The following is a 23,198-nucleotide window of genomic DNA, read 5'->3' as shown; positions in this document are numbered from 1 at the left end:
GAGCTTTCCTCCAGGTTCAGCAGTAGTTATTCTTAGAGGGGAATTGTAAGATTGGCAGGGATAGTAAGGATTAGCTTAAACATGAGTATCATTCTATACACTTAGAAAAACCTAGTGAGAATATGTGCTAATGTTTTATGTAACTTTTTAGATGCAACTAGTGGATTTCCAGATATAGTGCCCATCCATCTGGTTATTTAATCTGAGAAGGAAATATTCTCCTGTACTTGTGAATAGTTTTGTTTTGCATGAGACCTGATGCAGCCTCTGACTCTGAGCTTCACATCATCTTGTTCTCTTCTGGAAGCCAAATAAACCCGCCCCATAAAGCACTGAGGCCAGTGACTTGAGGTTTGCATTGCGTCAGTACTTTCCTTGCAGCTTCATGGGCTGGCTCCAGCCTTTCCATTTAGCTGCTGCATTTTATTGAGAGCAGCGCTCTTCAGTCAGGATTGGGAATGGCAGCTGCCACTTAACATGTGTTGGATGTTATTTCCAGGCTCATACAGCTGCATGGGGAGAGCTCTGTTAGGGAAACTCCACTTGCTTCACATAGGATAGGTCTCTGCTCATAAAAACCCAGCAGCTTCGTGCTTTGCTCCTCAGCTGACATGGGAGCTTGACAAATACATCATTAAGGACTGGTGTAGCTGAGGCTTTTAACTATTGCACTTAGGGCCAAGATGGAGCTTTTAACTATTTAAATTGTCATAGACACATTCTAAGCCCATTTGCACCATCAGGGTCACTTCTGCCTGTCTCACAGTGGTAGGGCCTTTTGCTATGGACTGAAAGGAGCAGAAGGCACTCACCAGGGGTCATCTCCAGTCCCCCTTCCCTGGAAGAACCAGGCTGCATTTCAGCTCCAGCCCCTTCCACAAGACCAAGGAAGGAGGCCTGCTGTGCACAATCATCTATTGGTGCTGAGGATATCAAAAGTCCTACAAGAAGAACCTCGTTAAACTATAAACCTAAACTTTGTCCTCTACGGTATGGGTCAAAGTACATAGTATATATCTAAGGTATGTGCCAAAAGTGCCATTTAACACCTCTTATGACCAGCCACTTGATTTCTAAATGTCCCCTTGCCTTTTCATGTTGTTATTTTATTGTGCTTTAAACTTTCTTCTATTTTAGAGTGACAGCATGAAAGCCAGAGTACCTCACCTGACCAAGCATTAGTCATAAGGCTGCTGTCTTAATTGACCGCAGAGATTAAAAGAATAAAATACACCAAGACATCTTACTAAAGTGTATATAAAAATAGGCTATACCAAACACTTCTATGAAAAAAAGCCCCACATTACTGTCCACTAATTATTATGTCTGCAAATGGATAAATGGGGAAGCTTTCTGCGATTGAAGTGCCCTAAATTAACTTTTGAAATGAGGTATACAGCTGAAAGTTTATTTTTATTTCTAAATATATTTCCTCTACAAAAATACAGCTGAACAATACTTTTTGTTAATAAAGTCTGATAAAAATCTGAATTTCTTGATTTATAATACTATTGACACAAACAATTGAGTATATTTATTAAGAAGGAAGATGACAAATAGCAGTTGTTGTTGCTGTAAAGTACTTGAAACGGAAGAACTCTCTCCCTGTCCATTAGGCCTCAGCAATCTTCCCCATCCTGAGTTTTTCATGGAACTGTATCCAGGAGGCTGTGCTCTCCAGCTGACAGATTCATTTGAGACTGGTGCCAGCAGCAGACACGGCCCTCAGCGAAACCAGAACTGCTCCACCAACATGGAGGCAGCAGGGAAAGCTTGTAGGCAGTGAAAGGGCAAAGACTCACTTTTATTACACCTTTTGTGATAATTATTAAAAGCCTCAATGGAATCTATATCCTACAGTGAATTCTGGGTAAAAACCAACAGTAGTATTTGAGAGAACTCTCTTGCCCTCTTGCTATCTGTACTGTACTTGCCCCCAAGATTACCTGATGCCATGGTTTAACCCTGGCTGGCAACTCAGCCCCACACAGACGCTGCTCACTCCTCCTGCAGTGAGAATTGGAAAAGTGAGAAAACTCATGGTTTGAGATAAAGACAGATTACTGGGTAAAGCAGAAGCTGTGCACATAAGCAAAGCAACTCATTCACCACTTCCCATGGGCAGGCAGGTGGTGTTCAGCCATCCCCAGGAAAGCCAGGCTAACAAGTGACTTGGGAAGACAAGCACCATCACTCTGAACATCTCCCCCTTTCTCCTTCTTCCCCCAGCTCTATATGCTGAGCAAGACACCGCATGGTATGTGATATCCCTTGGGCCAGCTGGAGTCACCTATCCTGGCTGTGTGCTTCCCGACTCCATGTGTACCCTGGCACTCCTCAGGGTGTGAGAGGCAGAAGAGGCCTTGTCTCTGTGTGAGCCCTGCTCAGCAACAATAAAACATCCCTGTGTTATCAATGGTTTCCAGCAGAAATCCAAACCATAGCCCCAGTCCAGCTGCTCTGAAGAAAACTAACTCAACCCCAGCCAAACCCAGCATACCTGAGAACTGGCTGCCAAAGAGGAAAAACCACATCTGGCACAACCTCCACACTTTGGCATAAGCAAATTCCAAGTGCAGTAGCCATGCCTGTGCTGTGCTGCAGTTATGGCAAGAAGCTTACAAACACTCTGCTTGGTGGTAGTGACTGCTTTTGGCTTTGGTCAAACAAATAATTTGGAATTAACACAACATGAGGAGTGCAGACTTCCAAAGGGCAAAGATAACAGGGTATAAACCTCTAATTGCTAAAAAAAAAAAAAAATCTGCTGGAACAGTCTCATCTATACATTATCCAGTAATAAAATACTGTTCAGATACTTCAGGTGTTATTTAGAGTTGAAAGCCATTTTCTCTTTAATTTCACCATGTGTTTCACTGATACTACTGATACAAAAATCTTCTAGTTTTAATTATAAATAATATGTGTCTGCAGAGTAGTTTCAATTGATTGTCGTCAAGGTCTCTGTAAAAGAAAAGCACAGACTTTCACTACATAACTACAGGGGTGCCCACAAGTTTGCAGGGTATGAACTTGTGCTTTCTGCTGAGGGGTCTCCGTGCCTCTCCAATAAATCTTCAGTTCTATAGCCTCTCCAGTTCTTTCTACATAGATTTTAACACAAAGACAATAAAGCTTGCTTTGTTACAGAACCACATACAAGAAAAATAATTAAGAAAAAGTAACTGTTTGAATACAGCTTCAATACAAAAAATGTATATTCTCTATTAATCAAGTTAACCAATGATAAAAGCAGTTAGGCTTTTTCCTTTTTGGCCCTAAAATTCTGATCTGGTTGCAGCTGTGTATTAGGATACAGGTCCCTTGGCAGACTGGGCTTTAGAGAGGAGTTCCTCACATCCAGGGTTCCCATCCTTCCCAGACTCTGCCAAGAATATTGGGGTCTGTCGCTTGATCGATGAGGCATCTCACTTGGGTCTCCTCTGAAAGTCCGTCCTCTGGCTCTTTGGCTCTGATATCGTGACTGGCATTACCACGAGCCACAGCTGCAAAATCTTTGTAACAAGGTAACTTCTCGTGGCCCAGGCGTAGTTCGTCACTGAAATTGAGAACACACAAATTTGAGAACACAAAAATCTGAGACGGATTTTTAAATACAAAACAGCACTCGAAAAATAAAGCTGCCTGAATTGAGATCAAGACGTGGAGACTGTTGAAGAGCTGCAGAAGACTTGGCCAGCAAAGACTGGTGATTTCAGTGTCTTTTACAAGCGGGTATTTACCATGAATATGTCAATCTTGTCAGAGGTCTCCAGGTGAAAGAAGGATGCAGAAGTTCACATCCAAGCTGTTGATCTCCTTACCTGCCCTCCTGATTTTGTGCCTGTAACAAATATTTTGCTGCCTCTTCCATTTCAGCCTTGACCGCAAAAGGGACTCCTCCCAAGTCTTGCACTTTTCAATATTTGTATGGTTTTAAAACAGGCTTGCTTTCTTTGCTTTTTTGTCTTTCCCTTGATTAATCCAAAATGTCTTTTTAAAAGAGGATGGAAGGGATTAATTGTACTTTTAACTGAACTTTAAAGACATTCTGGCTTGAGCCAGACTTTACTAGACTGACATAAATAACCTGAAAATGCCGTGAGATTTGAATGTGATGTTTTTGGGAAGCAGCTTACCTCCACGCCTCCCCTACAGCTGGTTCAGGTTCCATTTCAAGTAATCCTTCAGCAGAAGCATATATTGATTTAAATATTACCCCTAGCCTAAAAGCCATGGAGACAAAAATAAGGAACAGTGGGCTGAGCAGTGTGAGATTAAGCAGGCTGACAGGGTGGGGAGATGTGTCTTGCCAGGAGCAGTAAAACTGCTCAGAGGCCTGAGCTGGAGCAAGAAAACTTGTGGGGAGATATCTGGTGTTTTGGCTGGCAAGGTGATTCAGAGAGCTTGTACATGGACCAAAATGATCCTGACAGAAGGTTTGTTGAAATATTGCCCTGTCTCTTCTCTTTTCGTAGCCACTCTTCTATCCAAAGGGAACAAAATCTGACACAGGAGCCTGCCAAAACTCTTAGTGGAGCAGTTAAAGCAAAAGGAGAGCATCTTACCAAGTGATTATTGCTGGATTGGCACCTGTAAGCTTTCTTCTGACATAGCTGACTTTTTGCAAAGGGTACCAGTTTACTTCAGATGTGTTTATTTCTTTAATCCACGTGCCTCCTTTTTTCAGCTGTCTTTCTTCAAAGTTCTAAAGAGAAAACAAATTTGCCCTATTTGTCATAAATCATACACTTAAAAAAGACTTTTAAGCTGCCACATCATAGCAAGTCAAGCCAGTAACTCTTAACAGTATATGCAGTGGAGGACAAAGTAGTGAGATAATATTTAGCTTGCCTATGACTTAAATTTAATTTACAACTGAAGTTACTGAAGTGCAACTAGCTTCAGTTTTCTCTGTAATTATTAATTTGATATATACAGTGCTGATATAAATTTAAGAAGCTCAATGCAAACAGTTGGAAATATTTATGCTGCTGCCATAACTGACACAACACGATCAACAGACACCCACTTCTTTAGGATTATCATTCAGATAACAAACAGTACACTGATAACACAGACATATGCTACTATTCTTTGTGCATCAACATAGAATTCTGTCATTTAAAATACTTTTAAGTTCATTTTCTCTGAGAACTTAAAAAAACAAAGAAAGATAAAAGGAGCACTGTGAGTGCATATTAGAAATACTTCCTTTTTGATCAGTTTTATTCTTAGTACAGTTTAAGAATTTTCACATGAAGAAAGAGGAAAGAGGAAAAACCCCACCTTCCAGTCCAAAGAAGGCTCCTTTACAAATACATCCATTGTGCTGATGAGGAGATCTGGATCTGAACGATAAGCCCTTAGGGCATGCACCATCACACTGTAAATGAGTCCCCACTCTTTCACTGGCATCATCAAATTAACAAACTGGCGAGTCAGGCGAAAAGGCATCAACTCTGGCACACCCAAAAACTAGCAAAGGGGAAGGACAGTCAAAACAAAACAAGAAATAAGAAGCCTTGGAACAGAAGGATTAGAAAGGAGCATTTTGTTCTTTTAAGCTTTGGAACCCTCTTTGTCACTTAACTGAAAATAAGGTGCAATACAGTAGAACTGGACCAAGCTGTGACACCAAACTCTAGTATGAATATTTGGTGATAGCAGCTGAAAACATGGCTGAACTATGCAAAATCCCACTATATCAGCTGTGAAACTCTACAGCTCTGGGCTTGTCTGAGAATATCTGACACAGAGATTTTATTCAATTAACTAGAAATAACTTGTAAAGATTGCACCATTTTGCACCAGAATGATGGCAACTGAAAAGCGTCAAATTTAGTACTGAGAATACACGTGTGAATGCATATAATAAATGCAAGAGCTGTAACAAATTAATTAGAAAACAAATACCTGTGTGGCCGCACCAAATGCATATCCAAAGTCTATTCCCACCATGCCACCTGTCTCCTTGTTAATCATGAAGTTGGACAGATGTCTGTCTCCAATACCAAGTATCCAGTGGCTGATGCACATCAGTGCATGGGAGCTGGCAAAATGGGACCGCAGGGACAGGAAGGCTTCAGGAGATGTGCTCATTTTCACAAAGGCTCGCCTGAACGAAACAGAACTCGCTTGTTGAACACAGATAAACACCAACACCTGTTTTACAAGGTGCAGTCACTGACAGCGCACTCACCGCAGCAGGTCTTCTGGAACACTGCTTTCCCTGCTTCTGAAAGATGTAACTGCTTCTTTACGGCTTGCCTTACTGCAAAGTAACGATGGAATTATGTCAGCCATTGAAATAACAGCCCACTGCATGTGAAATGTTAAGTCGGGACCGAAATCATCAAATATTCTAAAGTTCTCTGTGAATCACAGGGGTTTTCTCTGTCCAACTTGAGCAGATGCTCAGGCTCCGAGGCAGCCTACTTCACTGCATAATTAGGAACAAGACACCTAGAAAATAAAGTTGAGGAGCAGCATCTGCTTCAGGACACTTTCTTAAGGAAGTGAGCAAGCTGCTGGAAGCATTCCTGTACTCTGGTGGGATTTTTGGCAGTTCTAACCTCCTCCTGCAGAGATCTCCAGTAAGACAGAGCAGTAGAATGAGCAAAAATCAAATCTAGCCATCATATTATAACACAGATGATGTTTTTTTTTCCTGGAATTTCTACAACTCTGTGTGTGTGCACACTCTAGCTTCTATTGTTTCACATGCAGTCCTCTTTTAAATCCTACCTGTACATGGCATGGTATCGAGAGATGCCTTGTGCTTTCCCACCCATCTTGGACAGCCACTCCGAATAGGTAGCGCGAGGTCCTTTTTTGCTAGGAAGAAAAAAAGAAAAAAAGCACTGATGATTCCTTGATGATCTTACCACTCTGTACTGGAATATCTGGAGGCTGTGTGCTGCTCTGACCCGTGAGATTTTTATGCAAAGGAAGAGTCAGGAAGCTACAGACTACATTAATTTTAGCCTTGCTCCGGAAATGAAGCTTAAGCAGTCAGTGCGTATGCTGATCCATCCATCTCCTTCCCCCAGCTTTGAACACACTTCAGTCATATCTGATGGAAGATCAGACATCTCAAAGGTGCTAATTTGTCAATAGGGGCTGTGAAAATTAGATGCTGCCTTGAGAAGAAAGACCCAAAATAATTTCTCCAGGGAGGGAAAGATATTTTTAACACAGTCTCCTACCCACTTGAGAGGCATTATGTAGCCCACCACAGTACATGCTACTGTATGTCCATCCAAAATGGTATGGAATGCAGGAAGGCAGTTTTATCTCCTCACTGTGTACAAGGGGAAGGAATGGGGGCCTGAACTTAGGGTATTAATCCATATGAAGCCAGTATTCATTAGTAGCACTGCTTATAGAATATATAGCACCTGTCTCCTCCCTTCCTTCCAAAGCATGTTTTGAGATAGAGAGATTTTTTTCCATTTAAGAAGTATTTATCGTTTATAGACTGCATAGCCCATCACTTGGGGACAAAGAAAAGGATTTCAAAACTTCAAAAAGTTTTTCTCCCTACCCTAATCAAAATACTGCCAGTAAATTCATCAGGATTTTCCTTTGCAAGTGCTGTCATTTCAACAAAGCTCAGTATAAAATGTCTTATTTCTCTTGAATGAATAACACATGGGAAAACATTTAAAGTCTATATACAACAATAAAATAAAGCTTTTTTTCTATAAATTATGACCTATTTTTAGAGAGACACTGATCTTCCACATTTAGCATATTAGAAATGTCCTCCCTTTGTGAGATGGTCCCATGTGAGTCCTCTCCACTTTCCCAGTTGGTGAACTGAGCTCAACATAATACCACTGCTGTTCACAAAAGTGAACCCGGCAGCAGTAATGAAGGAACTAAACTGCTCACAAATCAAATAACTGCAGAAATAAAGACTCTTTGGAGTCCAACCTCCACGCTGGAAGTTCCTCCAACCTGCCCCATAAACGTTAACTAGTAAAAATAAACAGTGACAACAACACTTTGACAAACTCAGAGATTATGTAACCAAGAACAACGTTCGTAAGTTAAACCACGTTTCTAAATTCCAGAACAGAAACAGGCTGAAATGCTAGAATTAAATCAATTTTACAAATATTCAACCTCCAATTACGATCAGGAGAAAGCAACATAATTTATTCAAACCCAGCACTTGCATAAAGTCAGAGAGAGTGCTCTTTTACAGTTGTGCTTTGTACATTTGCTGCCAATTTGCACACCCCCACCACTGACTCACTGCTGAACCCAGGCTCTGAAAAGCTCTGTCTCTGCTCCCTTCCCCTGCCCCCCACTGACCTAAGTCCATTTCCTGCCTGATCAAATCAAGAGCTCAAAATCCTTGGCTTGTAAAATCAATCTGCTGATAAGGAAATGGTGATGATAGTGACGTCATACATGATTATAATTATAAGCTTCTTGTTTAAACAAGTTGGGTGGAGGATATGCCAGGTACAATGGCATTCATTAAACAAACAGTTGCCAATTACTAATTTGGGTCAGGAAGTACAAACTGCCTCCTTGCTCATAGGTGCTTTTATTTCATTATTTAAAAAAAAAAGGAAATAAAAAAAAAAAAAAAAAAAAAAAAATTTTGCCACAAGACTGTCAGTTATCCAAAAACCCACTAGTGGTCTCTATTAGAACAGACAGCTAAACCAAGCATCACCTGTTATAGTTGGTATCTTCCTCTTTAGACATGCTATTTTTCAGGAATTCTTTTAAGGTACAAGTATTTTCCAGCCACTTGATGAGTCCCAGTCTAGAACAAAACAATTCAAAGAAGAACTTTAAAAGAACACCATGTTCTAGTGCCTGCTAAAAGAAGGTTAAAAGCTACCAATTTAAATATATTCTGAAAACCAGTTTCCAGACAAAGCAATTTCAACGTTGTTTAAAAGGAAAAGGAAAAAAAATAAACTAAGCCAAGACAGAAAACACTCTGAACCTGAACCTGGCACACACAGATCTCACTTTCCAACATCCCAAGGCTAATAGATGTTAACACAAGGATTTCTGTCCCTTCAAGATAAAGGCCTACCTTGTTGTCATGGGGATGACCTGGTAAGTTTTTAACTGCATGTTTCTTTGGCTGCATGTAGCATTTTGGGAAAGGATAATGTTCATTACATCAAACAGCTGCTCAATACGCTGGTCTTGCCGCAGGTCTTCACCACCTTTGACAAGAAAAGGATACTCCTGCTCATCGCTGCCTCGGATTGTTATACGTTTTGGCCTCCTCAAGGATTCCATTACTTTTATCTTGGAAAAAGACAGGAAAAAGCAAAATATTTGTGATAGAAGAATCGGTTTTACAGAATCATCACTGAAATCAAGCACATCTGTCATCCCTAGATGACATAAGTTACTCAACTACTACTAGAAAAACACTGCCCACTTATATACCTTCCTTTATGTGCTGCAAGATGCACTCACAAGTAAGGACCCTGCTATTGTCACATTCTTCAAACGAACACAGATTTATACCACACAGGATTTTGACTCAGTCTTAAAAACATACCCTTTCATCGAATCCAGAGATTTTTGCATGGTACTCCGGGAGTGGTTTCCCTTTTCCATCGTACTGACCTGCAGTGGTAGTGGAGAAAAAATGTTAAGAGTAAAATTACATAGACTGTTTTTATTTCTATTTTAAAGTGTGTACAAGAACAGAACACACCAATATTTTATGAAATTTATCAAATGTAATGATAACTATGAATATTTTAAAATGCATAAAAATCCAACATATACATAGTGTGATTTTATCTGTGAATAACTAACACTTTTTCCTCATTTAGCTGTGAGAATTGCAGCTCTTAATAGTTTTAGAGGACACAGCCTTTTCTGAACTAGATTTAAACATATATTGGATTCATATATCACATTTTCTGGAGTTAGACCTTTAGAAAAATACTAAGTTCTTAGGTAAGAGATACAATTTTAGATATAATTTTAACAATCAGGACTACAGCTTAAGAACAGATTTAAGAGAGTGAACTGAGTTATTTCAGATAAGGCCAGGTAAGGCATAAGGATGGAATGAAGGGCCTTATAGACAATATAAGGAGTAGAGCTCAAGAGTCCCTTTCTTGTGAGGGACGGTTCACCATCAACACTGAAGGGGAACGTACCAGGAACCTCTAATTCATTCCTCAAGAACTCAGCTTTGAAGTCACTCATCCACGGTGAACATTCTTTCAGGTTTCCAGGTTCTTTATGGGTTTTGTACATTTTTGAGAGGAGAGAAGTTGCAATTGTATTAAAGTCACTAGTCTTCATATCCAACAGTTCTGAACCACCTCTGCCAAAATGACGGTCAAAGTCCTTCCCAAAAGCCTAAGAATCATTTATAGAAAGGAGTGCTGTTTACACAGTGCTAGACACTACACAAGAACATCAGAACATTACCTTCTTATCAAACACACAGCTTCATCTGAGCTTCAAAAAAATATATCAATAGTCCTTCCACTCCAGTTCTTTTTTTTCTCTGTTATTTCTAGTTTGACAGAACCTTTTCACTGCCTGTTTGGTAGACCCACCAACTATCATCAACAGAAATATCTATATTTTATCAACTCAGTAATATCATGTCAAAATTAGAAGCTTATCTCTTTTTTACCTCTTCTAGCTGCAGTTGGATTCTGATGGACCAAATCAATAATGCTGCTCATTAAACTTAATACATATATCTCAACCACTTACAAAAATTTAGGATCAACTATTGAAACATTATTATAAAATACCTAAAGAGGGCCCACAAGAAAACTGGAGGGGGAATTTTTACAAGGGCATGCCATGACAGGATAAGGGGCAATGGCTTTAAACTGGAAGAGGGTAGGTTTAGATTAGATATTAGGAGGAAACTCTTCACTGTGAGGGTGGTGAGATGGTGGAACAGGTTTGTTCAGAGAAGTTGTGGATGCCCCATCCCTAGAAGTGTTCAAGGCCAGGCTGGATGGGGCTCTGAGCAACCTGGTCTATTGGAAGGCAGGTAGGAGGCTTGGAATTAGATGATCTTTAAGGTCCCTTCCAAACCAAACCATTCCATGAAATGTTTGAATGTTTTATTTACTATCAGATTTATTATTACTGATCTGCTTTGCAAAAATTTTGGACATAAAATGCATAGAACCATATTTTAAAGTATTTTAAGTATCTTGATAAAGGAAAAGTGCAAAGACATTTCACACTGACCCATTTAATAAACAAAATATTATCTACAAGTAGTTAACTGAATTCTTGTGTTCACAGTGAAGGTTTAGAAAAACCAGATGCTCCCTTTTAGACCTGGTATTAACAGCTTGGAAAGATATGTAAGCTCACTTGGTTTTTTTTCAGTGTCTGATCATTTTTCTCCCAAACTATGAAGGACACAGTTCTTCCACTGAAGTAAATGAAAATACAAAAAAAATCATCCTTCTGAAGAGACTACTACAGTCAACAACATCTTTATCACTAAATCTATTTCCAGATGAACACTCGATTGTTTTCTCTGTTCTGTTCTTTGACTTCTTTTAAAATTCAAGGCAGCAAATAGCCAATGGCCTCAGCACTGTATTTTAATTAATACAATCCATCATCAGTGTTTAATTTATGAACAACTGGAATTTAATATCAAAAAAATCAAGATTCTTATTGTTTAAGTTACAACTGAAATTGTACATAACTCATAGACATAAAGATTATGAGCCTGAAATACTCCACACAGTAGAGCAATTTTATGTGTCAGTCAAGAGAAAACATCTTTTTCCCCCAGCAAGGATGCTAAAAATGATATAGTTATTCTCATAGTACACTTTGTTTCTTCATAATAATGCATCATGAGAGCAATGAATTCAGAGTCTGTGCACCATCACCCTGACCCTCTTCTGCAGCTGCTCTCTGTGGGAATACTGCTCTCTCTTCCCTTTAAAAGAGGGCAACAACCCTGCTACCCCTCTCCAGCACCTCTGTTGTGCTTTTCTCCCACAGCACACCACTACTTGCAGCATCCTCTAATACTGCACATTTCAGCTTTTTAAAGAGCCATGGACTGTTTTGGTTTAAGTCAGCCTTTGTGATCATGCCTGCTAGGCCCCTTGCTGTGCTTGCACCCTGTGGAGATAGCTCAACACAGAGCTGCTCCCCTCTCTCTACCCCCACCCCTGACAGCAGCACATCCTGCACATTCTTTTCCCCTATTCTTTAAGTTTAAAGTCATTATCATCAAAGACCTAGCTTATCTCAACAGCAACAGATTCAGAGGGTTAGTGTGCCCCTAACCTCCCAATTGCCCTTTCTGCTGCTGTATCACCTCACCTCCTCCCAGCTCCACCTTACTCTCATCCACCACCTTTCCCCGCTCATGGGGAAGGAACCTCCCTAGAGACACCCAGGTTAGTTTATCTAATGCTAATGTGACATAAGAGTGGCCACAGGGGAGAGAGCTGGATCCACCCAGCCCTGGCCAAGAGGCTGTGCACATACAGTACAAGCATACAGTTGGGGTGCTCCTTCTGCAGGAGTATCACTCTCCTGGCCTCCAGCAATTCGCAGCTCAGGGATTTCTGGACCCAGAAGTGTGCATTTGTATGTAAAAGCTCTCAAAGCATTTTCCCCCTCCTGTGCTATTGCCTACTTGCTATTTGAACCCATGAAAGCATCCATAACACCCTGAAGCTAGAGTTCAGCACTTAAGTGTGTAATGAATGAGGAAACACCTCTCACTGTTTTGAACCTGCCACTTCCATAGAATATTTACCTCAGGCTTGGCACTCCTGATAGAATCACAGAATCGTTAAAGTTGGAAAAGACGTTTCAGTTCATCAAATTCAACCCTCAGTCAACCTAGCACCACTGGTGTTGGGAATGATGTTAAGAGATTTATTGCATCTGGCATCACTGTGTCTTTTCCAGTTGGTGGAATGCTAAAGTTGCTTGGAGGTTACTATGGAGGTTACTCTGTACCTCTGATTATTTTTGCCACTCTGAGCCTCATCCAATTTTATTGTATCTGTGCTGAGAACTGCAGATGAGGACTAAAGTGTTCTAGAAGCAAGAGTCAGTCATTGCCATGCCAATGTATAAATCCATGTTTAATGCTCTATTCTTAATAATGACAGCCACTTTTCTTTCCTGACTGCCCTTGAGTATTTACAGATGATGTTTTCAAAGAACTATCACAAATTAAGATTTTCTTCTTGAATTGCAATAGTCAGCTCTAACCTGAAGAATTTTTTTATATATGAAACCAGAGTAATTATGATTTTTGCTACATGTATCACTTCATTTTCTACACTAATTTTCACTATTTTAGAACTCAAGTCAATTTTTTGAAGTCCTTTCCCTAATTCTTCATAGTTGTAACTCTTCTGTATTACTTACCCTACATAATTTAGTATCAGCAGCAAATTTAAGTAGCATAATATAGCAAAACTCCCTAAGGTGCTCATAAATCCATGGCAGCAGGGAACAAAAAACAAGGCCAGATTCCCACCGATGATCAGAGAGGCTCAGGTCCTAAGAACCTGGCAGCATGCAGGACAGAAGAGGCACAAGCTGAGTAAGAGGGAACATTTAGCCCTGCAGGGCAGTCGGAAGTGAAAACTGAACTATGTTAAAGTCAGTGGCTTCTAGCAAAGAAATCCCAGTCCTGTACTCCTGACTTGATCAAGTCTCATCAAGTCTCGCAGCTCTAGTAAAATCTGTGATCTGGTTCCCTCTTTTGACCTTCTAATGTCTTCTAAAAAAGGACATGATGCCAACAATACTCATCAATCACACAAACCTGAATAAACCTTTTCCTCAACAATCCAAGGCCAGGAGCCTCCAAATTTCCCAAATTCTTGTACATTCCTTCGTACATTTCCTTAAGCTTCTTTTTGTTTCTCTGAGCTTTTGCCAACTCATTTTTGACATCCTCAACCCAATCCTGCAAACAGAAGGAAACAGATGATTACTGAGAAGAGTTTTAGTGACCCTTGCTCTTCAGCAAGCCACTCAGATTGCATTGGGGTTACTGTACTAATAAGTCCATCGTTACTATGCGTCTTTCTTTTGAGAACCAAAAGAGCAATCCAAAGACTATGGAAATACTTCCCTTGCATTCTACGTCTTGATAAAATGCTTTTATTTTATTATGATAATTGTGTTTACCACCATAGCCTCTACTACAACTAAGAAAGCCTCTAGGGGGCCAGGAGTACCAAACACAAGACAAGAATCCTTTGGATAAATGGGTCAGAACACACACAAGAATGCCCAGCAGGGAGCGGGAAAAGGGCATATGAACACAAGTGATCAAACACAAGTAGTCCAAAATTACAGAGATGGCCACAAATGGTAATTCTGTAATGGTTTCAGAACGATTAAGGAAGACTGACTGTGTGGCAGGGCACCAGACCCCAGAGGAGAAAGCTGAAAAGGGGTAGTGCATAACAGCCAGTTGGCACAAGGGAGGGAGACCATCGCCAGTGAAAGCTGCTGACAGCACCCCAACATCATCATGATGAGTTGATTCTGGGTTGAACCACTTCCTGTGGCTGTGGTGTCAACTGAACTGTGTCAGGCTCCACCCAGCACTTGCTCTTCTAAACCCTTCTAAAGAGGGTGAGGAATGAAGGGGAAGGGGAGAAATAAAAAAAATACACTTTACCTTAAAAACCATTACAGGATTAGAGAGCTGCTCAAGTGAGTGAACAAAATCTTGAACGACTCCTCCCCTATCCAACTTATTCTTGATCCTTTAAAAAAAGAAAAAAACACATTACAACACAACAGGAACTACCATCATCACCTAGCTTGCAGATAAGCAGTGATCTAGACTGTCTGCTATACATAAGAATCTCGTAAAATAATTTATGTGTAGGTAGGAATAACTCTCTCAGAATTCTCTCTTTGGCTGCATGACTGTTTATATGTTGACTGAACATGCCACACAACTCCCAATTTTTTAATTAAGCATCCTACTAAGAAAATAGGAATTTGGTGGGTAAGCGGAAAGCATGCTTAAAACAGAAACAGGCATTGACCAGACTACACATCCTGTTGTGACAGTTAGTGAAGGGTGATACTGTCTGTGAAGCACAAGACTTTATCTTCTATTTTAAGCAAACAAATTCAGAAAATATATCAGAGATTTGGGGGAAAAAAAAAAAAAAAAGCAACCAAAATTTTGATAGTGGTTCTATAGCACTGTGTGATGGAAGCTGACTTTTGCCTGGGGATTAACTTGGGTGTTACTGAATGGCAAAATGGGCAAGGGAGGGCTTGCAGAAGGTGCATGTCGCACACTGAATAAGCAGGGAAGAACACAACCCAGAGTTGTCATTCCCCAAGATAACATGCATCCATTTTGTTGCTCCCTGTGAACTCTGGAACAAGCATCTATTCTATTTAAACACAGCTGCTTTCTCTTGGTATTAGAAAAATTGTAAATGTCTAAGCAAACTTCATTTCTGATGGGTACCAACTTACTGCTATAGTCTACTATAGTAAGAGTGTAATCATACACCAGATTCCTCTTCTACCTCAGCAGAGCAGAAGAAGGAACAAAAAATTTTGACTACCATAGAATTACAAGCAGAAAGGGGTTGCTCCTCTGTGGTCTTTCTGTTTTATCTTGGAAAGATTCTAACTTCCCACAGCCTGGGGGGACCCAACACTTCATAAAGTATTCAGTCCCCCAACCTGAGTATGTCTAACACTGATAGAACTGATGTACTGCATTTCTCTGTGCCTTTAAATGAAAACTTTGTGTGTGTGTGACTACCCTTGTGCTCACTAAAGAAAAGAGTTTGATAAGGTGTGCACCCCTGAAGAAAAAACATACAAAAGAGCTACTCCAATTGCAAATTCACCTTTCTACAAACTCCTTGTTCTTACAGCCGGTTGCAGTATCTTTGAAGCAGTAACTTTCACTGCTGATCATGAAAGGGTAGACGATTGCCTGGGGATAGGTATTTGCAATCTCTTCAACAGTATGTTGTATGGCTACTGCTTCATCCTTGTCAAGTAGTGCCATCATCTGGCTAATCCAACCAATGAATTGCCAACAGGGAACTGAAGAAAGCTGCAAAAACACAGACACAACTTTGCTTTCAACTTTGGTCCTCCTTGAAAATACCAAACATAGCAAACAAACAAAACTGATCCTTGGCGCAGCCTGACAGAGAGAAACGCATGAAAAGGAATTAGAGAGTGTCAACTAGGTTGCTCAAAACATCTCCCAATGAAGTACAGATTTAATTATTATTATTATTATTATTATTATTATTATTACTACTAGCACCACCACAGCTGCTTAATAGGTTTTCCATTATAAAGATTTGCAGCTTGTTTGATAAGTATGAGGTTTTACACTCAAACTTGTGGCTTTTCTGTCTGGATGCAATATAATAATTTTTTATCATCCCATACAAACAACTCAAAAATCTGAAGGAACTCAGCTCAAACACCATTGGACTGAAGTCTTCATTTGAAGACTTCCTGTTCAGGAAGGGGAACACTGGAGCTCCTACCACAAGTTTTGTCCTTCATTCAACTTTAAAAACCTCTAATAGAATTTAAGATCAGATTGCCAGTATTTATTTCACAGAAAGACAGGTGATGGGATAAATAAATGCCTGGTGAACTCCCTTTCTGGGTGAGATTTTTCAGCTGGATCAGTTGTCAGGTGCTGTCTGAACTGTGGCCACACCTTGTACACCTCACCCACTTCTGACACTTTCTCAGTTCCTTGGGATAACTAACTCCTCTGTTCTTCCTCTGACAGGGCCTGTTGCTTTGTGAGCACCAGCACAATGACACAGGCTTGAAAAGGCAGGCAGGCCAAGGCAGGAACAGGCATGAGTCACAGAGAAGGGAGAAGGTCTCAGCTTATCTGTCCCATGACAGAAGGGAAGGCTCATGATATCCTGCCATGGAACAGCAAGGGAGGGACAGGTTGTAGAAGGAAGGAAGGAACAAAGGAAGTGGGAAATACAAAGGAGGACAAAGCTGTAGTAACCTCTGAAGTGAAGGACAGAGAAATGTGGGAGACATGGAAGGAGTCTGGAAAAGCTGCTGGCTTTCTGCATGCAAGAAACTCAGCCTACAGGAATAAGACACATTCCTCACCCTAACTCTAACCATCTTTGTCAGCCCATTTAGATTCTTCTGAAGGAAAAAAAAAAAGGCAAAACACACCATAGTTTTTCTCCAGCAACTCTCAAATTAACATTTGGAATTGGGATAATGATAAAAAGTTAAGCTTTTAAGAAAAAAGTTTCTGTCCATATGAACTAGACTCAGGAAGTTAGAGAAAAGACATTGAACAATGACGGGATAAATTTTATCTGATTTACCTGAAGCAAAACTTACCAGTTTAACCTCTCTATCCATCCAACCTACACCCCCACCTTTTAAATTTGATTTATAGCAACGTTTGCTGCCAGAAAAATGGAAGCAACTAACCTCTCGTGTCACTAGACCCAATGTCTCTGCTGGATATCTTTCAATTATTTGTAGCAGTCTAGGAAATCTCAGCCTGGCTTCTCTGGAATTCAGTTTTAAAGCTTTTATCATTTTCTCCACCATAATAGCTGGGAATTGCTGCAGATCCACAGTGTTACTTTCTGCCAAGAGACATTAAACAAGAATTATCAGAAACACCATCACTTGTTCCATGTGTTTGATCATCTGAAACATTCATCTTTGCAATTTGGTATTTTGTTAAAGTCTATTTTGTATTTTTACTTTGTTCTCCTTCCCATCTGTTTGAACTGCACACATCTGCAACACATGTACTTGGGGACTGAAAGGATTAGCTTTATCAGGAAGATGCATCACTGCTGGTATCTTGCCTGCTTTAAATACAAGGCTGCTGTGGTCTGGGAAGGAACAAGGGAAGCATCTGCTGGATATATTTCTCACCAGTGAGAGGGAGACTACAAGTGATTCACTAGTACCAAAGGCAGCAGCAGTAGCGGAGGTGAAAAAAGGAATATAAACACTGCTGAACTGGAGGACAAACTGTTCCATTTAAATTCAAGCTGTGTTGCTCGGGGAGATCTCCTGGGTGTCACAAAAGCCCCCATATCACAGCTAAATACACCTCACAAGGCTTAGTAAAAACCCCGACTAACCAAGCGAGCCTTCTTCTTCCCTGCGCAGGTACTGGTCACAGAAACCGATCAGTGTCATGTACGCATCGATAACTCCCACCACGTCTACGTGTTCCATGGAGTGGGACTGCAACTCCTCTTCAGACTTCCTCACAGCATAGCTGAAACACTGAAAAGCCTTCTTGTTCAGACCCGCCAATACCTGAAATTCAATCATAAGAGCAAAAAAAACACACATAAGCAAGTAGCACTGAAAAAACTCTCTCTCTGAAACTGGAGCTTCACTGCAAGTCTTGAGTAGAGAAAATAACTGTTTTGAGATGTTTCGAGCAGCTGATAAAATGGGGAAAAAATAAGGATGTTATTTCTAGCAGTAAATTACAGAACTTTAGTGTTCACAATCGTCAATGGAAATAAATAAACCACACTTTTAATTTGAATTAGTCTTTGGACATGTTAAGTGGAATTTCTAAACTGCAAAAAAAGTTAATGTTATTAGTGTTTTTGGAAACAGTTAACAGAGAACTAAATAAAACTTTGGGTTTTTCTTATTAAGACATATCTGCAACATCTGCCTAACAGCTACACTTGGAATTTGTGTTAAAAAAGCACGTATCAAACTATTATGAATCTCAGTCTTCTTCCCTATTATAAACACAATAATATTGATGATACATTTCTAATGTAGCTTATGCAATCTTGGGACTTGACAAGATTCGTTACAGAATCAAGGTTGGAAGAGACCTTCAAGATCATCTGTTCAACCATGTACCCAGCACCAACATAATCAACCCCTACACCATATAAGAAGCATTCAGATGCTTCTTGAATACTTCCAGAGATGGTGACTCTGCTACCTCCCTGGGCAACTCATTCCAAGGCCTAATCACTCTTTCAGTAAAAAACAAACCTTTCTAATATCCAGCCTGAACCTCCTCCCCTGGGGCAACTTTGAGGCCATTTCCTTTCGCCTTCTCACTTGTTAGCTGCCAGAAGAGACCGACCCCCACCTCAGTGTACATCCTCTCAGGTAGTTTTAGAAAGTAACGAGCCTCCTTCTCTCCAGGCTAAACAACCCCAGCTCCCTCAGCCACTCCTTGTAAGACCTGTGCTCCACACCCTTCCCCAGCTCTGTTGCCCTTCTCTGGACAAACTCTAGCATCTCAGTCCCTTTCTTGGAGTGCAGGGCCCAAAACTGAACACAGGATTTGAAGTGTGGCCGCACCAGTGCCAAGAACAGGGGGACAATCACTGTCCTGGTCCTGCAGACCACACTAAATGCTGTAACTGAAATTAAATAGTTTGAATTTTGGTCAAAAAGAGACTTCCAGGGTCAGAGTACTGCTTAATACTAGGCTCAAATAAGGCTAATCTTCTTATAGAAATACCTAGTATTGTAATCTTCCTTATCTGACACAGAAGAGCTTTTATGCTAATCTTTTAGATTTCCTTAAGAATGCCCTTAATAATTAGCTAATAAACGAAGCTCAAGCTTTTGCTTAAGTTTCTACACACTTGAAAATTTAAATTAAAAAATTTAAACCTGATCTGCTTTACTTTACCAACCATAAAAACGCAAATTAAGAACAATTTTTTTTGTTTGTTTTATACTAACAGGACTCATACTCCCTGAAGGGAGCCTACATGAAAGACGAAGTGGGACTTTTTACAAGAGCATATAGTGATAGGACAAGGGGGAATGGTTTCAAACTAAAAGAAAGCAGGTTTAGATTAGGAGGAAGTTCTTTGCTGTGAGGGTAGTGAGGCACTGGAACAGGTTGCCCAGAGAAGTTGAGGATGCCTCATCCCTGAAGGGGTTCAAGACCAGGCTGGAAAGAGCTCTGAGCAACCTGGTCTAGTGAAAAGTGTTCCTGTACACGGCAGGGGGATTGGAATTAGATGATCTTTAAGGTCCCTTCCAACCCAAATCATTCTGATTCTATATATAAAGGTCTTTGTGGTGGCTTTAGGAATTAACAGAAATAAGCCAGCAGTGGTACTTCAAATTCTTAATCAATTTGACAGACGAGAAGTCAATGCCACAGCATCTGGGACAACTGACAACATATATGATTTCAGATGCAGTAGTCACTGTATTCTTCAAATGCACACCTCCCCAGAATAGGCAAAGATGACTTGCATATGCTCTGCCTTAAAAATCCGTCTCCTCTCTATCGTTACAATTGTTTAAATAAAGTAGTGTATCAGTATTATAAAGATCTCTTTATCAAATAAGACAGTCTGACATGAAGCAGCTCAGCAATGTTCAGCTGAAATCAAGGCATTCTTTGAAGATCCCAAGCCTTGTCTTGACACTGTGCATGCAGCTGCTATGTCTTCCCCCTCCACTCAAAACAGAGGAATAGAAACACAAGAACGCTCTCCCAGTTAAAGAGGCTACGGTGGTGCAGAACTCCTGGAGAGCAAAAAACCAGGAAAAACCAGCAACCACAGCTTTTTTATTTTTCTTTTTTTCTTTAGTTGGTGTTGGTGGACAAATCTCTGCTAATAGCAGACAGGTTTCGCATGCTCTGTATCTACCCATACCCATCACTACCTACTGAAGTAGCAATTTGAAGCAGTAATTACAATACTGAAAAAGCTAGAAGATTTTCTCCTCTCATTTACCTTTGCAGGATTCTCAAGACTTTCTCCTGATATTAGTGATATCTTCTCAGCCTTTTCTTTCTCAATTTGCTCAAGACATCTTGGACTCTGAATAAGAGCATTGGCCATGATATGGCAGGTAGTACCCAGAAGAAGATTCTGGTTTCTTAAGGCCCTTACGTTCTTGCTAAGATAGTCAGATTCGGTATCTTCTGTTGGAATTCAGAAACAAAGTTGGTAACTAACTGGACAACGAAGCAGCTTTGTATAATAAACAGTGTGAAGCAAAGAGAGGGCTGTTACCAAGCAGAGAGATGGTTTTTAACACTGAGAGGACACGTTCCGGAGAGCTCAGGTTCCGGCTGCTACTGTGCACGAAGCGGCAATAAGCATAATTCCACCTCATCAGCCAGTCTTCCTTTGTTTTGGCTTCCTTGCGTAGGTCTTTCAGAAGCTTCATGGCAACTGCAAAGCTGTTCTGTATTCAGAATAAGATAGAATTTTCAGACAATATATCTGAAGAGGAACTAAAACCTGTCCGCAACCCAACTAAAGGGTGACAAGATTTAAGTGAAGCTATAGTAAGACAAAGGGATGTCCACTGCTTGTCCAAGTCTTATATTCAAAAACATATTTGTGGACAAATTTGAAAAGAGAAGAACAGAGGTTTAACAAACTGAAAAAAATAATTCCAGCTGCATGACTGAACAGGCATCAGCTGCTCTATAGTGCAAACACATATGGGAAATGTAACTCGGTTTATAACACCATTAAGAAGATCACTTATATTTGTGTTTTGATGAAAAGTTTCCTGTAAGTAACATTAAAGGAAATGTTATTTTTCACTTACTCCTTCAAGAGTGTAGAGTCAATGCAACAGTGTTATATTATATTTGCATATCACATTGCTTAAAATAAACTCTTGTCAATGATTGCAGATTTCTGCAGCAACTCAGAAGAGGAGAGACCTTGACTCAAATATTATTCATCTTGTCTCAAGCCTGAAACACTACAGGCCCATCATCAGAGAGGCTATGTTTCAGTCATTTCAACAGATAGATCCAAATCAAAATTTCAAGGTCACTTAGCTTTACTTTATCTAAGTGTTAACTAACAGCATTAATGAAAACTGAAAAAAAGAACTTCAGCATTGCTGAAGCATTCAGCTATCAGACAGTACAGTCACCTGTTTCCTGGCGCTTTCTATCATCTTCATTTTCATATTAAATTTGCAGCTTTTAATCATTGAGTAAATATCTTCATCCTGTTGATCCACTTCCATTTGGTCACCAGCACTGTGTTCTTCATCCACCTCCATACTATCATTGGCCTGATAAGAGGGAAGTTTCTCCTGTAGTTTGTCCAGAAAGAAACACCTGCACAACGACAACAGGGGTACAAGTCACTCTGGTATACATTCAGGGAAATGAATGTTCAAAAATGTTGATCTGCCTAGCAGTAAAAAAAGCTAAGGAAAAATGGCAAGCTATAGTGATCACCTTTGGCAAGGGCTAAACACAGTTCTCAGAGTCTGGAAACTTGTAACTGGGGACAGGTTGACCCTGAGAGCATTCTAAGATCTTGAACTGACAAGATTAATATTAGAAAATGTCCATAACAAAGTGGGATTTTTTGTTAGTTACTTCCTTTAAAATCACAGTCACAATCCCTAAGTTCACCAAGCCATAACTCGCATTCCAACTTGGCAGAAGTGCAAACAAAAAGGAGTCTCAATTATTTAGTGAAAGGGCCAGGCTGTATTTTATGTCAACCTGCTATTTAAATTTATATCACATCAACACATGCCACCATTGAAATCTGTGTTGAAGAAAAGACCAGCAATCATACTCTCAGCTTTTGAAAGTGAGTTGCCATGAATGAATGCTGAATCCCCTTCATTCCACAACTAGTCCTATCTAATTTAATAGCACATCTCATTATGTAGACTGCTACTCAAAGCAGAGGACAGCACTACAGTCTGAAGTGGCACTCGGCACATCCTTTGTTACTAATTCAAGATGAGATAAAGGTTTTCTAAAAGCATATAAAATGTTTAAGACCTTGACAACTCTCCATGTCATAAATGTTTGAGACTTTGTGAAGACGTAAGTTATGCCATCTCTTCTGTATAATACTGATCTGCAATAAGCTTTTGTGTAGCCAGGCTTTCCTGACACCAAGAGATAATAAAATAAATAACAGAGCACAGTACGTATCAGAGGTGCTGAAGAAGTTGTTGCCCAGGAAAGGAAAACTAATCTAGATTTGCACTGGAAGAATGAATTAGGATGAAGACAGACACCACAGCAAGGACAGAAAACTTTCAAATTTGAAAAAGTATTCCAGCTTCTTTGGAGCTAATCCAAAGAAGTCTCCAGAGAGCCACTTTTCTTTCTAGCAACAGTTGCACAGCAGAAGTCTCCAATTAGAGCACAGGTGAAGTACTGACAGTGACAGGGCTTATTTTGTACGCTCCCTCATTTT

The 23,198-nt window shown here is 40.1% G+C and overlaps 1 protein-coding gene across 1 annotated transcript in view; it reads right to left on the bottom strand.

The window, feature by feature from the left end:
* Positions 1–1,392: 1,392 nt before the first annotated feature.
* Positions 1,393–23,198, bottom strand: part of PRKDC (protein kinase, DNA-activated, catalytic subunit) — an 84,325-nt gene continuing 62,519 nt past the window's right edge. The window contains 18 exon segments of the mRNA XM_050312341.1: positions 1,393–3,559; positions 4,569–4,708; positions 5,290–5,478; positions 5,917–6,118; positions 6,203–6,274; positions 6,748–6,837; positions 8,693–8,785; positions 9,065–9,285; positions 9,545–9,612; positions 10,158–10,362; positions 13,793–13,936; positions 14,660–14,747; positions 15,864–16,075; positions 17,458–17,618; positions 18,129–18,309; positions 20,736–20,926; positions 21,018–21,192; positions 21,901–22,090. Coding sequence (XP_050168298.1) covers positions 3,355–3,559; positions 4,569–4,708; positions 5,290–5,478; positions 5,917–6,118; positions 6,203–6,274; positions 6,748–6,837; positions 8,693–8,785; positions 9,065–9,285; positions 9,545–9,612; positions 10,158–10,362; positions 13,793–13,936; positions 14,660–14,747; positions 15,864–16,075; positions 17,458–17,618; positions 18,129–18,309; positions 20,736–20,926; positions 21,018–21,192; positions 21,901–22,090 — 2,827 coding nt within the window. The 3' untranslated portion in view covers positions 1,393–3,354.

Source organism: Myiozetetes cayanensis, unplaced genomic scaffold, assembly GCF_022539395.1.
Source record: "Myiozetetes cayanensis isolate MyiCay16 unplaced genomic scaffold, myiCay2020 scf1, whole genome shotgun sequence".
In the NCBI taxonomy this organism is placed as follows: Eukaryota; Metazoa; Chordata; class Aves; order Passeriformes; family Tyrannidae; genus Myiozetetes; species Myiozetetes cayanensis.
Note: the sequence above shows the minus strand (reverse complement) of the source record. Positions and strands in the feature narration are given on the sequence as shown.